Genomic DNA, 16,010 nt, shown 5'->3' on the forward strand with positions numbered 1-16,010 from the left:
ACACTATCAAAGGCCTTAGCCGCGTCCAGCGAGAGGATGGCCTGATTACCGGGGTTATCCACAGGAACCTGTAGGTTCAAGAATAAACGGCGAATATTTAGGGCAGTGGAACGTGATGGAATGAATCCTGATTGATCCCTATGGATCAGTTTGTGTATTACCAGAGATAATCTCGTTGCCAAGACCCGAGCTAAAAGTTTAACGTCTGTCGTGAGCAAGGAGATTGGCCTATATGCGTCCGGTGATGTTGCTACCTTACCCGTTTTCAGAAGTACAATTATGATTGCTTCATTCATAGAGGCAGGTAGGACCCCCGTCTCTAAGGCGTTGTTAAACACTTTTAAAAGGGTTGGCAAAAGAACCCCAGCATAACGCTTGTATACCTCGGATGGGAGACCATCCGCCCCCGGAGCTTTGTTATTATGAGAGTGTTCCAGTGCAGAAGCCAATTCCTCCTCCGTTAAGGGGGCGTTCAACAGCTCTCCGTCCGACGCAGACAGGCATGGAATATCACACCCATTTAAAAAGTCCCCAATCTCCCCATCACCGGGCTGCACCTTAGAGGAGTACAGGTCTGCATAGAAGGATCGAAATACCCGCAAGATCCCAGGGGTGTCCGAATGGGTCACTCCCTGCGAATCGCACAGTGAGTGAGTCATAGGCGCGGAACCCTGGGTCCTCGCCAGCAGAGCCAGCATATGGCCCGTCGATTCCCCCTCCTCAAAGTGTGTTTGTTGGAGGAAAAACCTTTTATTTTCTGCCAGTTGTAAAGTTACTTGTCTAGACATAGATTGCGCTCCCAACCAAGCCCTCTTAGTGTCCTCCGAGGGGTTGTCAACATAGGCCTGCTCCGACTCTCTAAGTGCTCTACTGACCTCCATTTCCCAAGCTTTAGTGTTCCGTTTTATATCAGTTATAGTAGTGATAAATTGTCCCCTAAGGAAGGCCTTAGTTGCATCCCAGACTACATCTATAGCTGCCGAGCCTAAATTGTCCTGCAGGAAAAGTTTAAGAGCACTTGTAATGGGGTCAGGCTGCGGGAATAATGCAAGCCAAAAGGGGTTAAGCTTCCAACTCCTAGGTGCGTGGTCAGTAGATAGGGACATCTCAATCCACAAAGAAGAGTGGTCGGATATATGTCTAACCCCATAACCAGAATCTCTAATTAGGGGGAGGAGGGCGGAGTTTCCCAGTCCCAGGTCTATTCTGGACAAGCTCCCAAACGCTGGAGAGCAACAGGAATATAAACGGGAGTGGGGGTGGGCTTTCCGCCAGACATCCACCAGCCCGAGTTCAGCTAACAGAGCTGCAAAAGGAGTATCGCCATTAGGGCGTGAGGGGACTACCGGAGGAGTTGGAATCTTATCCCACAGACCGTTGACATAGTTGTTAAAATCACCCATCGCCAACAGGGGTATGCCAGGGAACTGTGCCATAAACCCAGCTAGGCGCCTAAGAATCTCTGCCGAATACGGCGGCGGGATATAAACATTGGCAATAATGCATTGTATAGTAGCAAGCTTACACAGCAAAAAAATGTACCTCCCCCCCGGATCAATAACCTGTTGGGAGCAGGAGAAACGTGCATGCTGTTTAATTAGGATACTCACTCCTCTTGCATAGGCAGAGTATGTGGAATGGTATTGGTGGATATACTGTCTAGAACCCAGGCTAGGAGTACCAGCAGGAGCAAAATGTGTCTCCTGCAGACACACAATGTCAGCCTTCATATCTTTAAGGTGCCTAAGCACCGCCAGCCTCTTCACCGGACTGCCCAGTCCCCTAACATTCCAAGAAAGAAATCTAATCTTAGCCATCAGAAATACAAAACATAAGTGCAAGTAGGAGTAACCATAATAACAGTCGTAAACTGGCTTTATTATTTTCTAGACCACTGTCCTGAGACAAGAATACAAATCAGAAAAGTATCACTGAAATCTTGCTGCATTTTACACAGGGCTCATGGTATGAAATCAAGTTGTAATATGTTTACACATAGCATCCTAGTCTGAAGATCACAATGAATAGGAATATTGTTACTGTGCTATATAAAATTATATTACCATTTGCGGAACTGTAAGCATGCAAAAAAAACAAAAAACTTTGAAGCGAAGTTAAACTGTAGCTACTGACTTTTAATATTAGGACACTTACCGGTCCTGGAATCCAGCAATGTCGGCACCCCAGCCAATGTTTCCATTGGCTCTTGGGTGCTGCCAGCGCCATTGCCTGTAAGGGAAACCGTCAGTAAAGCCTTGCGGCTTCATAGCTGGTTCCCTACTATACAAGCGCGAAGCACACTGCACTTTCTGAATGGATCGGGGGGGGGGGGGCTTGAACTTCGAAATGATCTCACAGAAATGGGGACAGGTACATGCCAGATAAACAGGTACCCGCTCCCCGATATGTGGCACCGGGGGGGGGCAGATAGGCAGAGCTTTTAACACTGAACCGCCTCTGCCTCTCAGCCAATCAAGAGGCGCAGATCTAATACCCGTGCATGTCCCACAGTTCTCCACCATCACCCGCCACCAGGATGGGGTAAGTGTGTGCTGGAGGGGGGGTCACAGGGGCTGCATATGATGGGCACAGTGGTTGCAATTGATGGCAAAGTGAGGCTGCTATTGAAGGGTTTTTTCAGTATTTTTCAGTTTGCTTGTGTCCCCTCAAGAATTTTGCTGTTGAATGTTTTATGCAGAATTAAGTTCCAAAAATAAATATTAACAACAACTTTACAACAATAACATTAACATAAAGCATATCAGTGCCCATTAGTGCAGCCTACCATTGCCCATCAGTACAATGTATCATTGCTCATCAGTACAATGTATCATTGCCCATATGTGCAGCCTCATCAGTGCCCAGCAATGCATCAGAGAGGAATCAGGAGGATCTGCTGGCCGGATGACACAAAGCTGCGATCTCCCGCTGAGACGCAGCTTGTATATTAATAGCTGCAGCTGTCCAACTAAGTCCCACCTCCTTCTTTATTAGACAGCACACTGGTCCAATGCCGGTCCAGGAGGCGGGACTTTGTTGGACAGCGGCTGGCTATTCATATACAAGCCACGTCTCAATGGGAGATCTCTCATCTGGCTGCCCGATCCTTCTAAAAGTTTCCTGGCTGATCCCTTCTGGCAGAAGCGGTGCGCCCTTTTGTAGAGGACATCTGACTTCTGCCAGAAGCAATCAGCCGGGAAACTGTCAGCCCAGTCCGCCCCCTGCGCCACAATCGCCCTCCGCCAATTTCCACTCGTTAAAGCAGACGAGTGCAAATTTTGAGGGCTGCATGTGCAGACACCTTGCTGGGGTGTCCATGCAGACATCCATGTCTGCCATCTAAAAATGCAAGGCAAAGATTTAGCATACAAATAAGAAGCCATATCTGAACACGATCCAGAAATGTTACGTCTTCTCTGGGCCAAAACTCATTTTAAATTGTTTGTTGTAAAAGTGGAAAACTGTTCTGTGGTCAGACTAATCAAAATGTGACATTCTTTTTGGCAACAATTGGCACTGCATCATCCGTACTAAAGAAGAAAGGGGCCTTCTGGCTTGTGCTCAAGTTCAAAAGCCTGCATATCTCTCATAGTATGGAGTGTATTAGTTAGTGCGTATGGAATGGACAGCTTGTACATCTGGAAGGGCATCATCAATGCTAAAAGATATATTCAGGTTTTAAAGCAGCATATGCTCCCATCCAGAGAAGGGAAGACCATGCATATTTCAGCAGGATAATGCTAAACTGCATACTGCATACTGCATACTGCATCTATGACAACACCATGGCTTCGTAGTACAAGAGTCCAGGTGCTTAACTGGCCTGCCTGCAGTCCAGACCTTTCACCAATTGAAAATATTTGGCGAATCTTGAAACAAAAAAAATACAACGTAGATGACACAGGACTGTTGGGCAGTTACAATCCTATATTAGGTAAGAATGAGACAACATTCCTCTCCCAAAACTCCAGCAACTGTTCTCCTCAGTTCCCAGATGTTTACAGAGTGTTGTGAAAAGAAGAGGTGATGCGACATGTGGTAAACATTGCTCTGTTCCAACTTTTTTGGGACGTGTTTGTAGGCTGGTATAGTCTATTTTCTCAACTATAGGTAGAGTTCAACCACAGCGGCAGTGCAGTTGGAGGAGAATTTATGGCAAACAAGTCACTCTGGCAGCCATGTTGGGTCAGACAGAGTCTATTTAAGGCCCTGGCTCCCAGGCTGGGCATGCATTTTGCGTGTGGGTAGTTTAGGGACAGTTCACTAGTCTGAGAGGGGCAGTGATTAGCAGTAGGGTGATAGGTTCCAGACGAGCAAGGAGAAGGACACACCATCCTTCCTGGAACCTCCCCAATTGGGCACAGACCAGCCAGGCCGAATTCTGTTAAAGACAGAGACTGCGCACCTTACACCTGCTCTGCCACACATTGCTGTTGCATTCTGTAAGTGTCTCCGGTCGGGCACCTTCCCTCTACGGTTTGTTGGGAATTTCTGAACTTTGGACTGAAAAGTGAGTAAACTAAGTGTTTGCTGCCATTGCACCTCCCCAGCAGTTGGCAGGATATGTCTCCTCTTGCAGCAGGTGCGGAAGGGGGAGCAGGAGCGCTATTGTTCTTAAACGCATCAATTTCACTTTCAGGCCGCATTCACACCTAACGTAGTGGAAGCTCCTGTTTTTGACATGTTTTTCCCGTGACACGTATAGGGCAGTATGTTGATTGCAATGAGCTGTCCTACATGTGGCAAAGTAGCTCATGGGACAATCTAGCGTGGTGCTAGTTGCATGTTTTTTTTACTGTGCATTTTGCTGCGTTTGTCACTCATTTTTTCATGTGGCAGAATGTATTTGTGCTTGGTGTGCCATTACCAAATTAATAGCTCTGACAGCACAGCTAGTTAATTTTAGGCGTATAAAGATGGGCAGATACTGTACAATCTCCTTTAGATTTACCAAAATTATGGAATAGGAGAGAGACACCATCTACCCAATCACGCTGGACACATCAGACACCATCTACCCAATCACGCTGGACACATCAGACACCATCTACCCAATCACGCTGGACACATCAGAGGTGTCAAACCCACGACCCCAGAGTGTTCGGCATGCAGGCATAGCAGCTGTTGCAGCCTACCTTGACAAACCAGGCAAATTTACGCATGGAAAAATGTCAGGGATGCTGTGCAAACATAGTCGATGGGTGAAAGATGCGTTCTAATGAGATCAGCTGGTAAACTCCTTTCTGTGTCTTACTGGTTTCTCTGTCACAAATCTATATACCAGGAAGTCTCTAAAGCTTTCTAAAGAATAAAGCAAACATAAGGCCTTGTTCTAAAAATCTAAATTTTTCTGCAACAGAGTTACATTAAGAGCATAGAGGTACATAGGGGAGCTGGAATTTAGAAAAAAGAAAAGGTGAATTTATCCTTTAAAATTATACATTTTCCCAGTTTAAACATTATTTTTTTTCCACTTTCCAGTCAACAAAGAGGACAAGGGGGCATTCTTTACGTCTAGAGGAAAAGAGATTTACGGAAAGGTTTCTTCACAGTAAGAGCTGTGAAAATGTGGAATAGACTCCCTGCAGAGGTGGTTCTAGCAAGTTTAGTAGATTGCTTTAAGAAAGACCTGGATTATTTCCTACGTGTACATAATATAACTGGGCACTATTTATAGGTAAAGTTAATCCGGGGAAAATCCGATTGCCTCTCGGGGGATCAGGAAGGAATTTTTTTTCCGCTTTAGCAAATTGGAGCATGATCTGCTGGGGTTTTTTGCCTTCCTCTGGATCAACTGCGAGTACAGAATTGGGTATATGGGATTGTATGATTTTTTTTTGTGGTTGAACTGGATGGACTTGTGTCTTTTTTCAACCTGACCAACTATGTATATGTTTTCTATTATGAATAAAATATGGGTTTATGAGATTTGAAAATCATTGCATTCTGTTTTTGTTTAGATTTTACACAGCATTCCAAATTGTGGTTGTACAATATTAGATATTTTGTTCAGAGTCAAACTTTGATTCACCACTAGGTGGAGTTCTCATACTATGAAAATATATAGTTTGTTGGTGATTTAAGATGCATAGCTTTGAAAACGGGCAACCTTGATCATTAGCTGGTTCAGAAGCAGTTTGCTATAGAATTCCTGTGTTGTGTCCACTGACAAACATGTGTGTTTGTACATTTGGTATTTTAATTTAAATAGCCTTAAAAAAAAAAAACAATCTCCATCTCTATTAAAGAGGCAAAACGCTACAATATAATTAAGCCTTTCGTATTTTTCATGGCATCCTATTTCATACAGATGACTTTCATGACCCGTGGTATATGTTAGTCGAAAAAGAATTATGCGAGTTTACTCTTTTTTCCCCCCAAATACATTATATAGAAATTTCCCAGCATTCAGAACCTTCTTAACCACTTCAGTCCCGGACTATTTTGCTGGTCAAAGACCAGACCACTTTTTGCGATTCGGCACTGCGTTGCTTTAACTGACAATTGCACGGTCATGTGACGTGGCTCTCAAACAAAATTGACGTCCTTTTTTTTCCCACAAATAGAGCTTTCTTTTGGTGGTACTTGATCAACCCTGCGGTTTTTATTTTTTGCGCTATAAACAAAAAGAGTGACAATTTTGAAAAAAACACATTTTTTACTTTTTGTTATAATATCCCCCAAAAATATATAAAAAAAAATAATTTTCGCTAAGTTTAGGCCGATACATATTCTTCTACATATTTTTGGCTAAAAAAAAAATCGCAATAAATGATTATTGATTGGTTTGCGCAAAAGTTATAGCGTTTACAAAATAGGGGATAGTTTTATGGCATTTTTATTAACATTTTTTTTTTTACTAGTAATGGTGGCGATCAGCGATTTTTATTGTGACTGCGACATTATGGCGGACACATTGGACATTTTTGGGACCATTGTCAGTTATGACACAATCACTGCTATATAAATGCAGTGATTCCTGTGTAAATGATACTGGCAGTGAAGGGGTTAACCAGTGGGTGGCAGTGTAGGGGTTAAGTGTTCCTAGGGGTGTGTTACTAACTGTTGGGGGCAGGGCTTTAATTTAGTGAACACTGATCTCTGCGCCAATCACATGGAGTAGAGATCAGCATCACTAGTTGCTAGGCAGAACAGGGAGATGCTGTTTAAAACGGAATTTTCCTCATTCAGCCACCCCGTGAGACGATTGCGGGTATGCCCGCGGCGATCGAGTCCGCGGGACCCGCGACCGGACTCAAGGGGGACCCGACCAGCATGCGAGGGCGCCGGCGGCAGCGCACTCACGATGGCAGGGCGGCAAATTTAAAGGGACGTACAGGTATGCCCATTTGCCTGCCGTGCCATTCTGCCGACGTACATCGGTGTGCGCTGGTCGGAAACCGGTTAAATTAGCATGATCAATACGGCATTTCTTGTCGTGGACAACAGATTAGAAAGTACACTTAACTCTCATACAACCTATTTTTATAAGCATTTTCCTGGTGTTGAGAGCCTGAAAAGCACAGGGTTTAACCCTTATTTATTGGCATATAAAACGCACCTTCATTTTAGGAGGGAAGTTTCAGGAAAAAAATTAAATTTTAAATAAAGAAATTTGAAGCAAAATAAGGGTCAGTGCCCATCAATGCAGCCTCACCATTGCCATGAATGCAGCCTGATCAAAGCCCATCTGCAGCCTCACCTTGTATTTGCACACACACTATTTATACCCAATTTGCAGGGTGAAAAAGTGCATGTTTACGCCAATAAATACAGTATGAGCGCATGATTTTTTAAGTGTAACCTTGTGGGCTAAAGTCTAAGGGTACTTGCACGTGGTACTGATATATGAACATCAGATTCCTGGCAGAAAATCCTGCATAAAAACCACGAGGCTGGCCAGTATCCATCAAATTACCCCCCTTTGAAAAGTAGACACCCAAAGGTATTTAAGTAAAATGTATGGTCTGTTTTTTGAAGTTGTCTTTTTTTGTCACAATGTTAAGGAAAATAAATAATATACATGTTTTTTTTCACACTTTTTGTCTTTGCAAACTGACACCAGAGCAGCTCAGCGTCACTTTATGACTAGTGTGATGGTGAACAGAGACATGAACTGATGACAATTTGTGTAAAAAAAAAAGTTTTACACAAACTTTTTTTTTTTTTTTTTTTTTACCGTCAACAGAGCGTACAGTATCAACATAGTGACACTATACTGCTCTGGAGGGGCGATCAGGATTTTATTTTTTATACTCTGGTTGCTTATTACAGTGATGATCACACCCTTTCCCTCATATTATTTAAAAGCTTCCTGTCAATATGCATCTTGGGTATTATTTTATCTATAAATCAAGGGATTGTGAGTTTTTGGGAGGCTGTAGTTTGCAACACTTCCTTCCTTAAAGATGCTGCTGGTGAAGAAACACTTTGTGATGATTCAGAAGTGGCAGAAAGTGTTTCTGGAATGAGAACATTTGGAAACGAATACATTTCTTCCCACAATATTTGTACATTGCATCATTGCTCGCAGCAGAAATTGCACTGTAGAAATGTTTCCAAACGTTGGATGTCGGTCTCACTATTTTACTGAGGCAAAGAAAGGATAAAACAATTTACTGACCAGACTATAGGTAAACACTATGCTGTGACGTGGAGAACATTATTAGAAATCATTGCCAACCAGCCACTGTCATTATACTGCAGCAAGTAGACACGACCCCACGAACCGTCGTGGCTATACGCCGGTCCCTCTGAGCGGGACAGCAGGCGCGCACCCACTGTACAGCAGGGGGTGCCGACGCTCGTGACCGGCGGTCGAGATGGTCACCGGCCACGAGCAATCGTGGGCATGAGAGGCAGAACAGGGACGTATGTGTAAACACACACATTCCAGTTCTGTGAGGAGAGAGAGAAGGAGAGTTCCTAGGAGCTGGGAACCACGATCTCTCATCTCCTATAGTCACAGTCCCATCCCCCCCAGTTAGAAGACACATCTACTGAACATAGTTAAACCCTTGATGCCCCCTAGTTTAACCTCTTCCCTGCCAGTGACATTTATACAGTAATCAGTGCATTATAGCACTGATCGCTGTATAATTGTCAATCGACCCAAAAATGTGTCAAAAGTGTCCCATGTGATAGACTCCATATGGAGGACTTGGTCCCCAGACTGAGAGCCCCGTTTCACTATCATCTTAAACATAACCGTCTTTCAGGCTCATTATTAGAGGCACAGGTGATTCTATTGCTGAAACCAGGCAAGGATTCTTTAACTTGCTCTTCAATTAGACCCATATCACTGTTAAATCAAGATCTAAAAATTAACAAAGATACTAGCTACAAGACTTTCCCAAGTTATTACTACCCTAGTTGACATAGATCAGACAAGTTTTATACCTCAAAAATCTACAGACACTAACCTGCACAGATTATTTGCTCATTTACAGATCGACCATGACAGAGCGGGGACTAGGGTGGTAGTGTCCCTCAACATGGCCAAAGCCTTTGATTCTGTGGACTGGAATTATATGTTGGTGGTACTGTGCCACATGAGGTTTGAGGAAGTTTTTATGACTTGGATCTCACTACTATACAGTAAACCCTAAGCAGCCATAAAGCTGGGCACCTCGGTCCCCTCCCAATTTCCGGTAGGTAGGGGCACATGTTAGGGATGCCCGTTGTCCTCGTCCCTATTTGCTCTAGCGATTGAGCCTTTGGGTCCCTTGATGTGAGAGCATTAGAGGTGGGAGGTATTCGGGAATGCACTGCACTCTACACAGATGACATGCTCCTCTTTCTGCAGGATGCAGGGTCGTCACTAGAGACCGTGTTTGAAATACTAGATAAATTTGCCATGTTTTCTGGACTGAAAGTTAACTGGGAGAAATCCAATGTGATGGCCATTGACTCGGATGCCCAGGCCTTGGCAACCAAACGAGTCCCCATTGCATGGGTGCCAGAGTTTAAGCACCTGGGCATACGCGTATTGTCCAGGGTTGGTGATTTTATTTCCCTAAATCTGCTGCCTTTATTAGCCAAGGTCAAATTGCAGCTTGATGCGTGGAGACATCTGCTGTTGTCCCTGATTGGACGGGTCAACTTACTTAAAATGAAGGGTCTCCCAGTTTTCTTGTACCTCCTACGGAACACACCAATTTGGATCCCCTGCTAATTTTTTAGGAGGGTGAATAGCTTATTTAGCTCCTTTTCATGGGCCACTGCACACACCAGAATTGGTCTCCGTACTTTACAGGAGCCCTGGGGTCAAGGTGGATTAGCGCTACCGGACCTCTTCAAATACTTTATAGCGGGACAAATGGTGATTGTTAGACGCTGGTTGACAAGGGATGACGGGGATTCAGCAACAGTACTAGAGGCAGCTCTTATGGGATCGTATGAGGGCCTATCTTACTTGGTATACAGGGGTCCCCAGGCTTCCCCATCTTTGACTGCCTCGATGCGTGTCACTATACGTGTGTGGGACAAGGCACAGTTATGCTCAATAAATGTAGAGACACATGGAGTGCATTGGTAACAGATTTTTTTTTTTGGGGGGGGGGGGGGGATATTGGGATGATATGTGGGATCGCCCATTTCAGACTCTGGTGTGGGCTAGAGATAAGCTCATTCAATTTAAAATACTACACTGGGTATACTAAACCCCGGCAAGGATAGCTGGAATATATGGCACAGGTACAGCAGTTTGCCGGTGCTGCACTGATAGTCATGCTGATTTTGACCACATATTGTGGCAGTGCCAGCCGATAAAAAAGTTCTGGAAAGGGGTAACACGCACTATACAAACAGTACTTTCAGTGCTGATACCTGTTACGATTACAGTCTGTTTGCTCAGCCTGGTGAGGTGTTGGCACCCCGTAGGGCACAAAGAACTATTATAATATACTACTGATCTCTCTCTCCCTGTTCTATGCACGTAAAGCTATCTTCTTGTGTTGGAAAAAACCTGAACCGCCTACAGTGGCCTACTGGAAAGGCATAATCAATAAAGGATTACCTTTTTATAAAGCAACATACTTAAGTAGGGGTTGTCCTAAAAAATTTGAGAAAGTATGGCAATGTTGGCTAGATAACAGACACTTTGAATTGATTTGTTATGAAGGGGAGGTGCTGTAACAACCACTCTATGTATTGGGTAAAGTGTTGATGTAACCCTGACTAGATGAATACCTGACTGTGTGATGACCTCTAGCAACAAAATGTTTTCTTGTCCTTTTTGTACAGTTATGAGCGTGGAATGAGATTTAGTAACAGTTGAAAGGCTGCACAAGAGTTGGGGGGGGGGGGGGGATTTTGGTACTTGTACTCTATTGTATGTGTTGTTAAAATGTTAATAAACAAAAATTTTCAAAAAAGTGTCCAATGTGTCCGCCATGTCACAATAAAAATCGTAGATCACCGCCATTGCTAGTGAACAAAAAAAAGAAATAATAAAAATGCCATAAATCTAGCACCTATTTTGTAGACATTATAACTTTTGCGCAAACCAGTCAATATAGACTTTTTGTGATTTGTATTACCAAAAATATTTAGAACCTAAACTGAGGAAAAAAATTTGCTTTTTGAAAAAAGTGTTATTACAGCAAAAAGTACAAAATAGTGTTTTTTTTTTTCAAAATTGTTGCTTTTTTTGTTTATAGCGCAAAAAAAAAAAAAAACGCAGAGATAATCAAATACCACCAAAAGAAAGCTATTTGTGGGTAAAAAAGGACGTCAATTTTGTTTGGGTACAGCATCGCACGACTGCGCAATTGTCAGGTAAAGCGACGCAGTGCCGTATCGCAAAAAATTGCCTGGTTATTGAGCAGCCAAATCTTAAAGGTTATAAAGATAAACTAATTTGTCAGGCAAATTTACTCAATTATATTATAATACAGGATTTATATAGCGCCAACAGTTTGCGCTGTGATTTACTAAATGAGGGCAGACAGTACACAACACAAATTCATACAGGAGGGATCAGAGGGCTTTGGTAGTTAGAGTTTACAATCTAGAAGGGAGGGTCAATTTGAACAAAAGGTAATAACTGTGGGGGGTGAGCTGATGGAGAAAATGAAAATACAGTTGTTAGGTGTGGGTAGGATAGGCGTCTCTCAATAGCTAATAAAGTAGGAGATAAGCGGACAGATTGGGGTAAGACATTCCATAGGATTGGAAAGGAATTGGAAAAGTCCTGGAGGCGAGCATGGGAGGAGGTGACCAGGGAGCTAGAGAGCAGGAGGTCTTGAGAGGAACAAATAGAACCAGTAGGTTGGTATTTAGAGACTAGGCTAGTGATGTAGCTGGGGGCTAAATTGTGTATAGCTTTGTAAGTAGTTAGTATTTTGAATTAAATTTTTTTGGGAGTGGAAGCCAGTAGAGGGATTGACAGAGAGGGGTAGCGGAGACAGAGCGACTGGTAAGGTGGATGAGTCTGGCAGCAGCATTCATGATTGGAGAAGATTGAATAGGTGATAGACTATGTAGAGATAAGCCAAAGAGAAGGGATTTGCAGTAGTCGAGGCGAGAGATGACCAGCGAGTGAATTAAGGGCTTTTTTTGTGTCATTGGTTAGAAGGGGGCGTATTTTGGAGATGTTGCGGAAGTTGAGATGGCAAGATTTGGACAGTGATTGGATGTGGTGCTTAAAGGAGAGTTCAGAGTCCAGGACTACAACTAGAACCTGGACATGTGGGGATGGGCTTATAGTTGTGCCATCGATTTTGACAGAGAGATCAGGGGAATGGAAATGGGCATATAGGGGAGTAAAAATTATAAATTGGGTTTTGGATAGATTGAGTTTGAGGAAGTGGTGTAACATCCAGACTGATATATCTGATAGTAAATAAGTGATATGTGAGGAGACAGTGGGAGTGAGCTGAGGGGTAGAGAAATAGATTTGGGTGTCTTCAGGGCAGAGGTGGTATTGGAAGCCATGAGAGGCTATCAGCTAACCCAGGGAGGTGTAGATTGAAAATAGGAGAGGTCCAAGAATAGAACCTTGGGGGAGCCCAATAGAGAAAGGCAGAGGAGAGGAGGAAGTAGAGTTGTAAGAAATGCTAAAGGTGCAGTTGGATAAGTAGGAAGAGAACCAGCGAAGAAAGTACAGTCATGGAGACCAAAGGCGTGGAAGTTTTTTTTGAGGAGGTCAACCTTATCAAAGGCAGCAGAGAGGTCCAGGAGTTGGAGTACAGAATAAAAACTAAGTCCAATGAGGGCACAGAATGCACTGTGCAGCGCTCAGTGCATTGCAGGGTGTTCGTTGGAGCGAACACCCTGCGATTTTGTCTGTTCAGCGAACGGCCGAACAGGTAAATGTTCAGCCTGAACTCATGCTCAGGCCCATCCCTACTCTTCTAAACTGAAAATCATTTTAATAAGATTACAGGTGGGTATTATGATGTCCAGATAAGGGAACAGACCAATATTTTATTTACGTTAACCCATGAACCAATGGTCTCCTATAGTCATTCACAAGCCAATTTTCCTTTACTACATAATCTTTCCAAAAGTATATGCAAAACCTAACCTTCTCCTTTGTTGTCTGTTAACTATACTTTTGAAATAATTTTGTTCTATCTGTTCGATAAAAGCAAAAAGAAATCCTGTCGATCCATTTCGAAATTCAGAGCAATCCTTACTATGTTACCTCAAGCAGTCTTCCCAGTCCGCATCATGAACTATAGAAAAATTCTCCTATGTTGTGGCGATGTGCAGCAGGAGAGAGAGTTAATAGTTTACCAATAGACTACTGAGATTTTATGCCAGAAAAGATATATACTATATTGCCAAAAGTATTAGGACACCTGCCTTTACACGCACATGAACTTTAATGGCATCCCAGTCTTAGGCAGGGTTCGATATTAAGTTTAAGAGTGGGAATGTTTGACCATTCTTCCAGAAGGGCATTTGTGAGGTCAGGCACTGATGTTGGACAAAAAGCCCTGGCTCGCAGTTTCCACTCTAATTCATCCCAAAGACATTCTATCTGGTTGAGGTCAGGACTCTGTGCAGGCCAGTCAAGTTTCTCCACCCCAAACTCGCTCATCCATGTTTTTATGGACGTTGCTTTGTGCACTGGTGCGCAGTCATGTTGGAACAGGAAGGGGCCATCCCCAAACTGTTTCCACAAATTTGGGAGCATGACATTGTCCAAAAGTTTCCTTCACTGGAACTAAGGGGCCAAGCCCAGCCCTGACCTGAACCCAAAAGAGCACCTTTGGGATAAATTAGAGTGGAGACTGCAAGCCAAGCCTTTTCGTCCAACACTAATGCCTGACCTCACAAATGCACTTCTTGAAAAATGGTCAAAAATTCCCATAGACACACTCCTAAACCTTGTGGACAGCCTTTCCAGAAGAGTTGAAGCGGTTATAGCTGCAAAGGGTGGGCCAATGCAATACTGAACCCTACGGATTAAGACTTGGATGCCATAAAAGTTCATGTAAAGGCGGGGTGTGCCAACACTTTTGACAATATAGTGTATGTTCTCAGTCAAAAACAGGGAATTAATTACTGCGTATCTGGAAGATCAACAGATATTTTTCGGGAAGTGAAGGGTCTTTTAAGGGATCAAACATGGGAGATGTACATGTGCTTATTTTAGGTTAGTAGGTCTTGACATACCCTCTACCGCAAAGCTACCAATTCCTATAGTATGCTGATACTATTACATTTATAGCTAAATTATAACCGTTATGTGTTCCATCCATGCTCTTTGCAACACATCATTTAAAAAGCCCATACATGTTTAGTGGTGTTTTAAGAGATTACCTTTTCTATTCATTCCCATCTGGAGGCACTTAAGGAGGCGGCAGTACTGGCAACGGTTCCTCTGCTTTCTCGACATGACACAATTCTTATCGCGACTGCATCGGTATACTCTCTTATTGCAGATGCTGCGCTTAAAGAATCCTTTGCAGCCCTCACAAGAGATGATGCCATAATGCAGTCCTGTGGCACGATCCCCACAGATAAGGCACGCCCTCTGGTCAACGCGGTCATCTATGGAGGAGAAACAACAGCTGGGTATTATTGTGTAACTTACTGTCAAAGAAAATCATATAATTTTACAAAATTACAAGACAGACTCTGGGAATCACTTACAGATTACTTCCAAAGTGTTAGTTGTTCAGCTTTAGTACATCAAAATTTGCAGGCAGAAAGATGTGCATATTTAGATCAATCCATCAAATTTTAGTGTGACCTTACAATGCTCAATAAAAGTTACCACCACCTAGTGGGAACATTGCATGCAATAGCTGGGCCAAGCAGATGCACTACCACATCATTCCAAGGTTTGGAAATAAACCTTATTGCACAAAGAAATTTCCATCACACTGCAAAAAAATTAAAAATAAATCTTTGCTTCGCTAGCTAATCTCTCTCTCTCTTTGATGTAAAAATTATTAAAGAATTTACCCCTTCTGGAAGAAAATCATTGACAGTCTTACAACTACAAGTTATTCAAGGATCGACTGATATGGTGAAACATCGAAACCTCTATAGTCAGCCTAATTCAACTCAAAACTCACTACTGATTAGTTTAACTGTACATCAAGCAGTTTTTACCTCTAGCTGCTGGATAGTCAATATATTACAATATATACACTAAAGTGCTGGGTAAGTTAGGGATACAATAATATATTAAAGGATGTACTACATCCATCCTAAAATTGATATTTTCAGAATTGTTTTGCACAATAAGGCTGGTCTTGCAATCAGATTATGATAAGCCACCTACCTGTGTAGTAAAATTTTTCAGCCACAGATGCCATCAGGGCCGTCTTTATGGCAGGGCAAAAGGGGCAGCTGCCCTGGGCCCTGTCATTGTTGTGGGGCCCAAAGCAGCTGCCTCATACTTGCCAACTATCCCAGTTTACATTCTCTTGTCCCTTGAAGTTTTAGTCCTGTGCTGCTACTAATGCTGCCCAGCTCTGCCCTATTGTTGTGTACAGATGACTCACCCGCAGACCTGTATTTACATGTAAATACTGGCATTCATATGTAAA

At 43.1% G+C, this 16,010-nt stretch overlaps 1 protein-coding gene across 1 annotated transcript in view; it reads right to left on the minus strand.

The window, feature by feature from the left end:
• The window catches only part of NR6A1 (nuclear receptor subfamily 6 group A member 1), a 77,445-nt gene extending 61,669 nt beyond the window's left edge, over positions 1-15,776 (minus strand). The window contains exons 1-2 of the mRNA XM_077486222.1: positions 15,743-15,776; positions 14,773-15,045 (exon numbers count right to left, since the gene is read on the minus strand). Coding sequence (XP_077342348.1) covers positions 14,773-15,045; positions 15,743-15,776 — 307 coding nt within the window. The remainder of the gene's footprint in view (positions 1-14,772; positions 15,046-15,742) is intronic.
• Positions 15,777-16,010: the final 234 nt, after the last annotated feature.

This window comes from Lithobates pipiens, unplaced genomic scaffold (genome assembly GCF_037356315.1).
Source record: "Lithobates pipiens isolate NorthernLeopardFrog02 unplaced genomic scaffold, aLitPip1_a1.2 Scaffold_1, whole genome shotgun sequence".
Taxonomy (NCBI): Eukaryota; Metazoa; Chordata; class Amphibia; order Anura; family Ranidae; genus Lithobates; species Lithobates pipiens.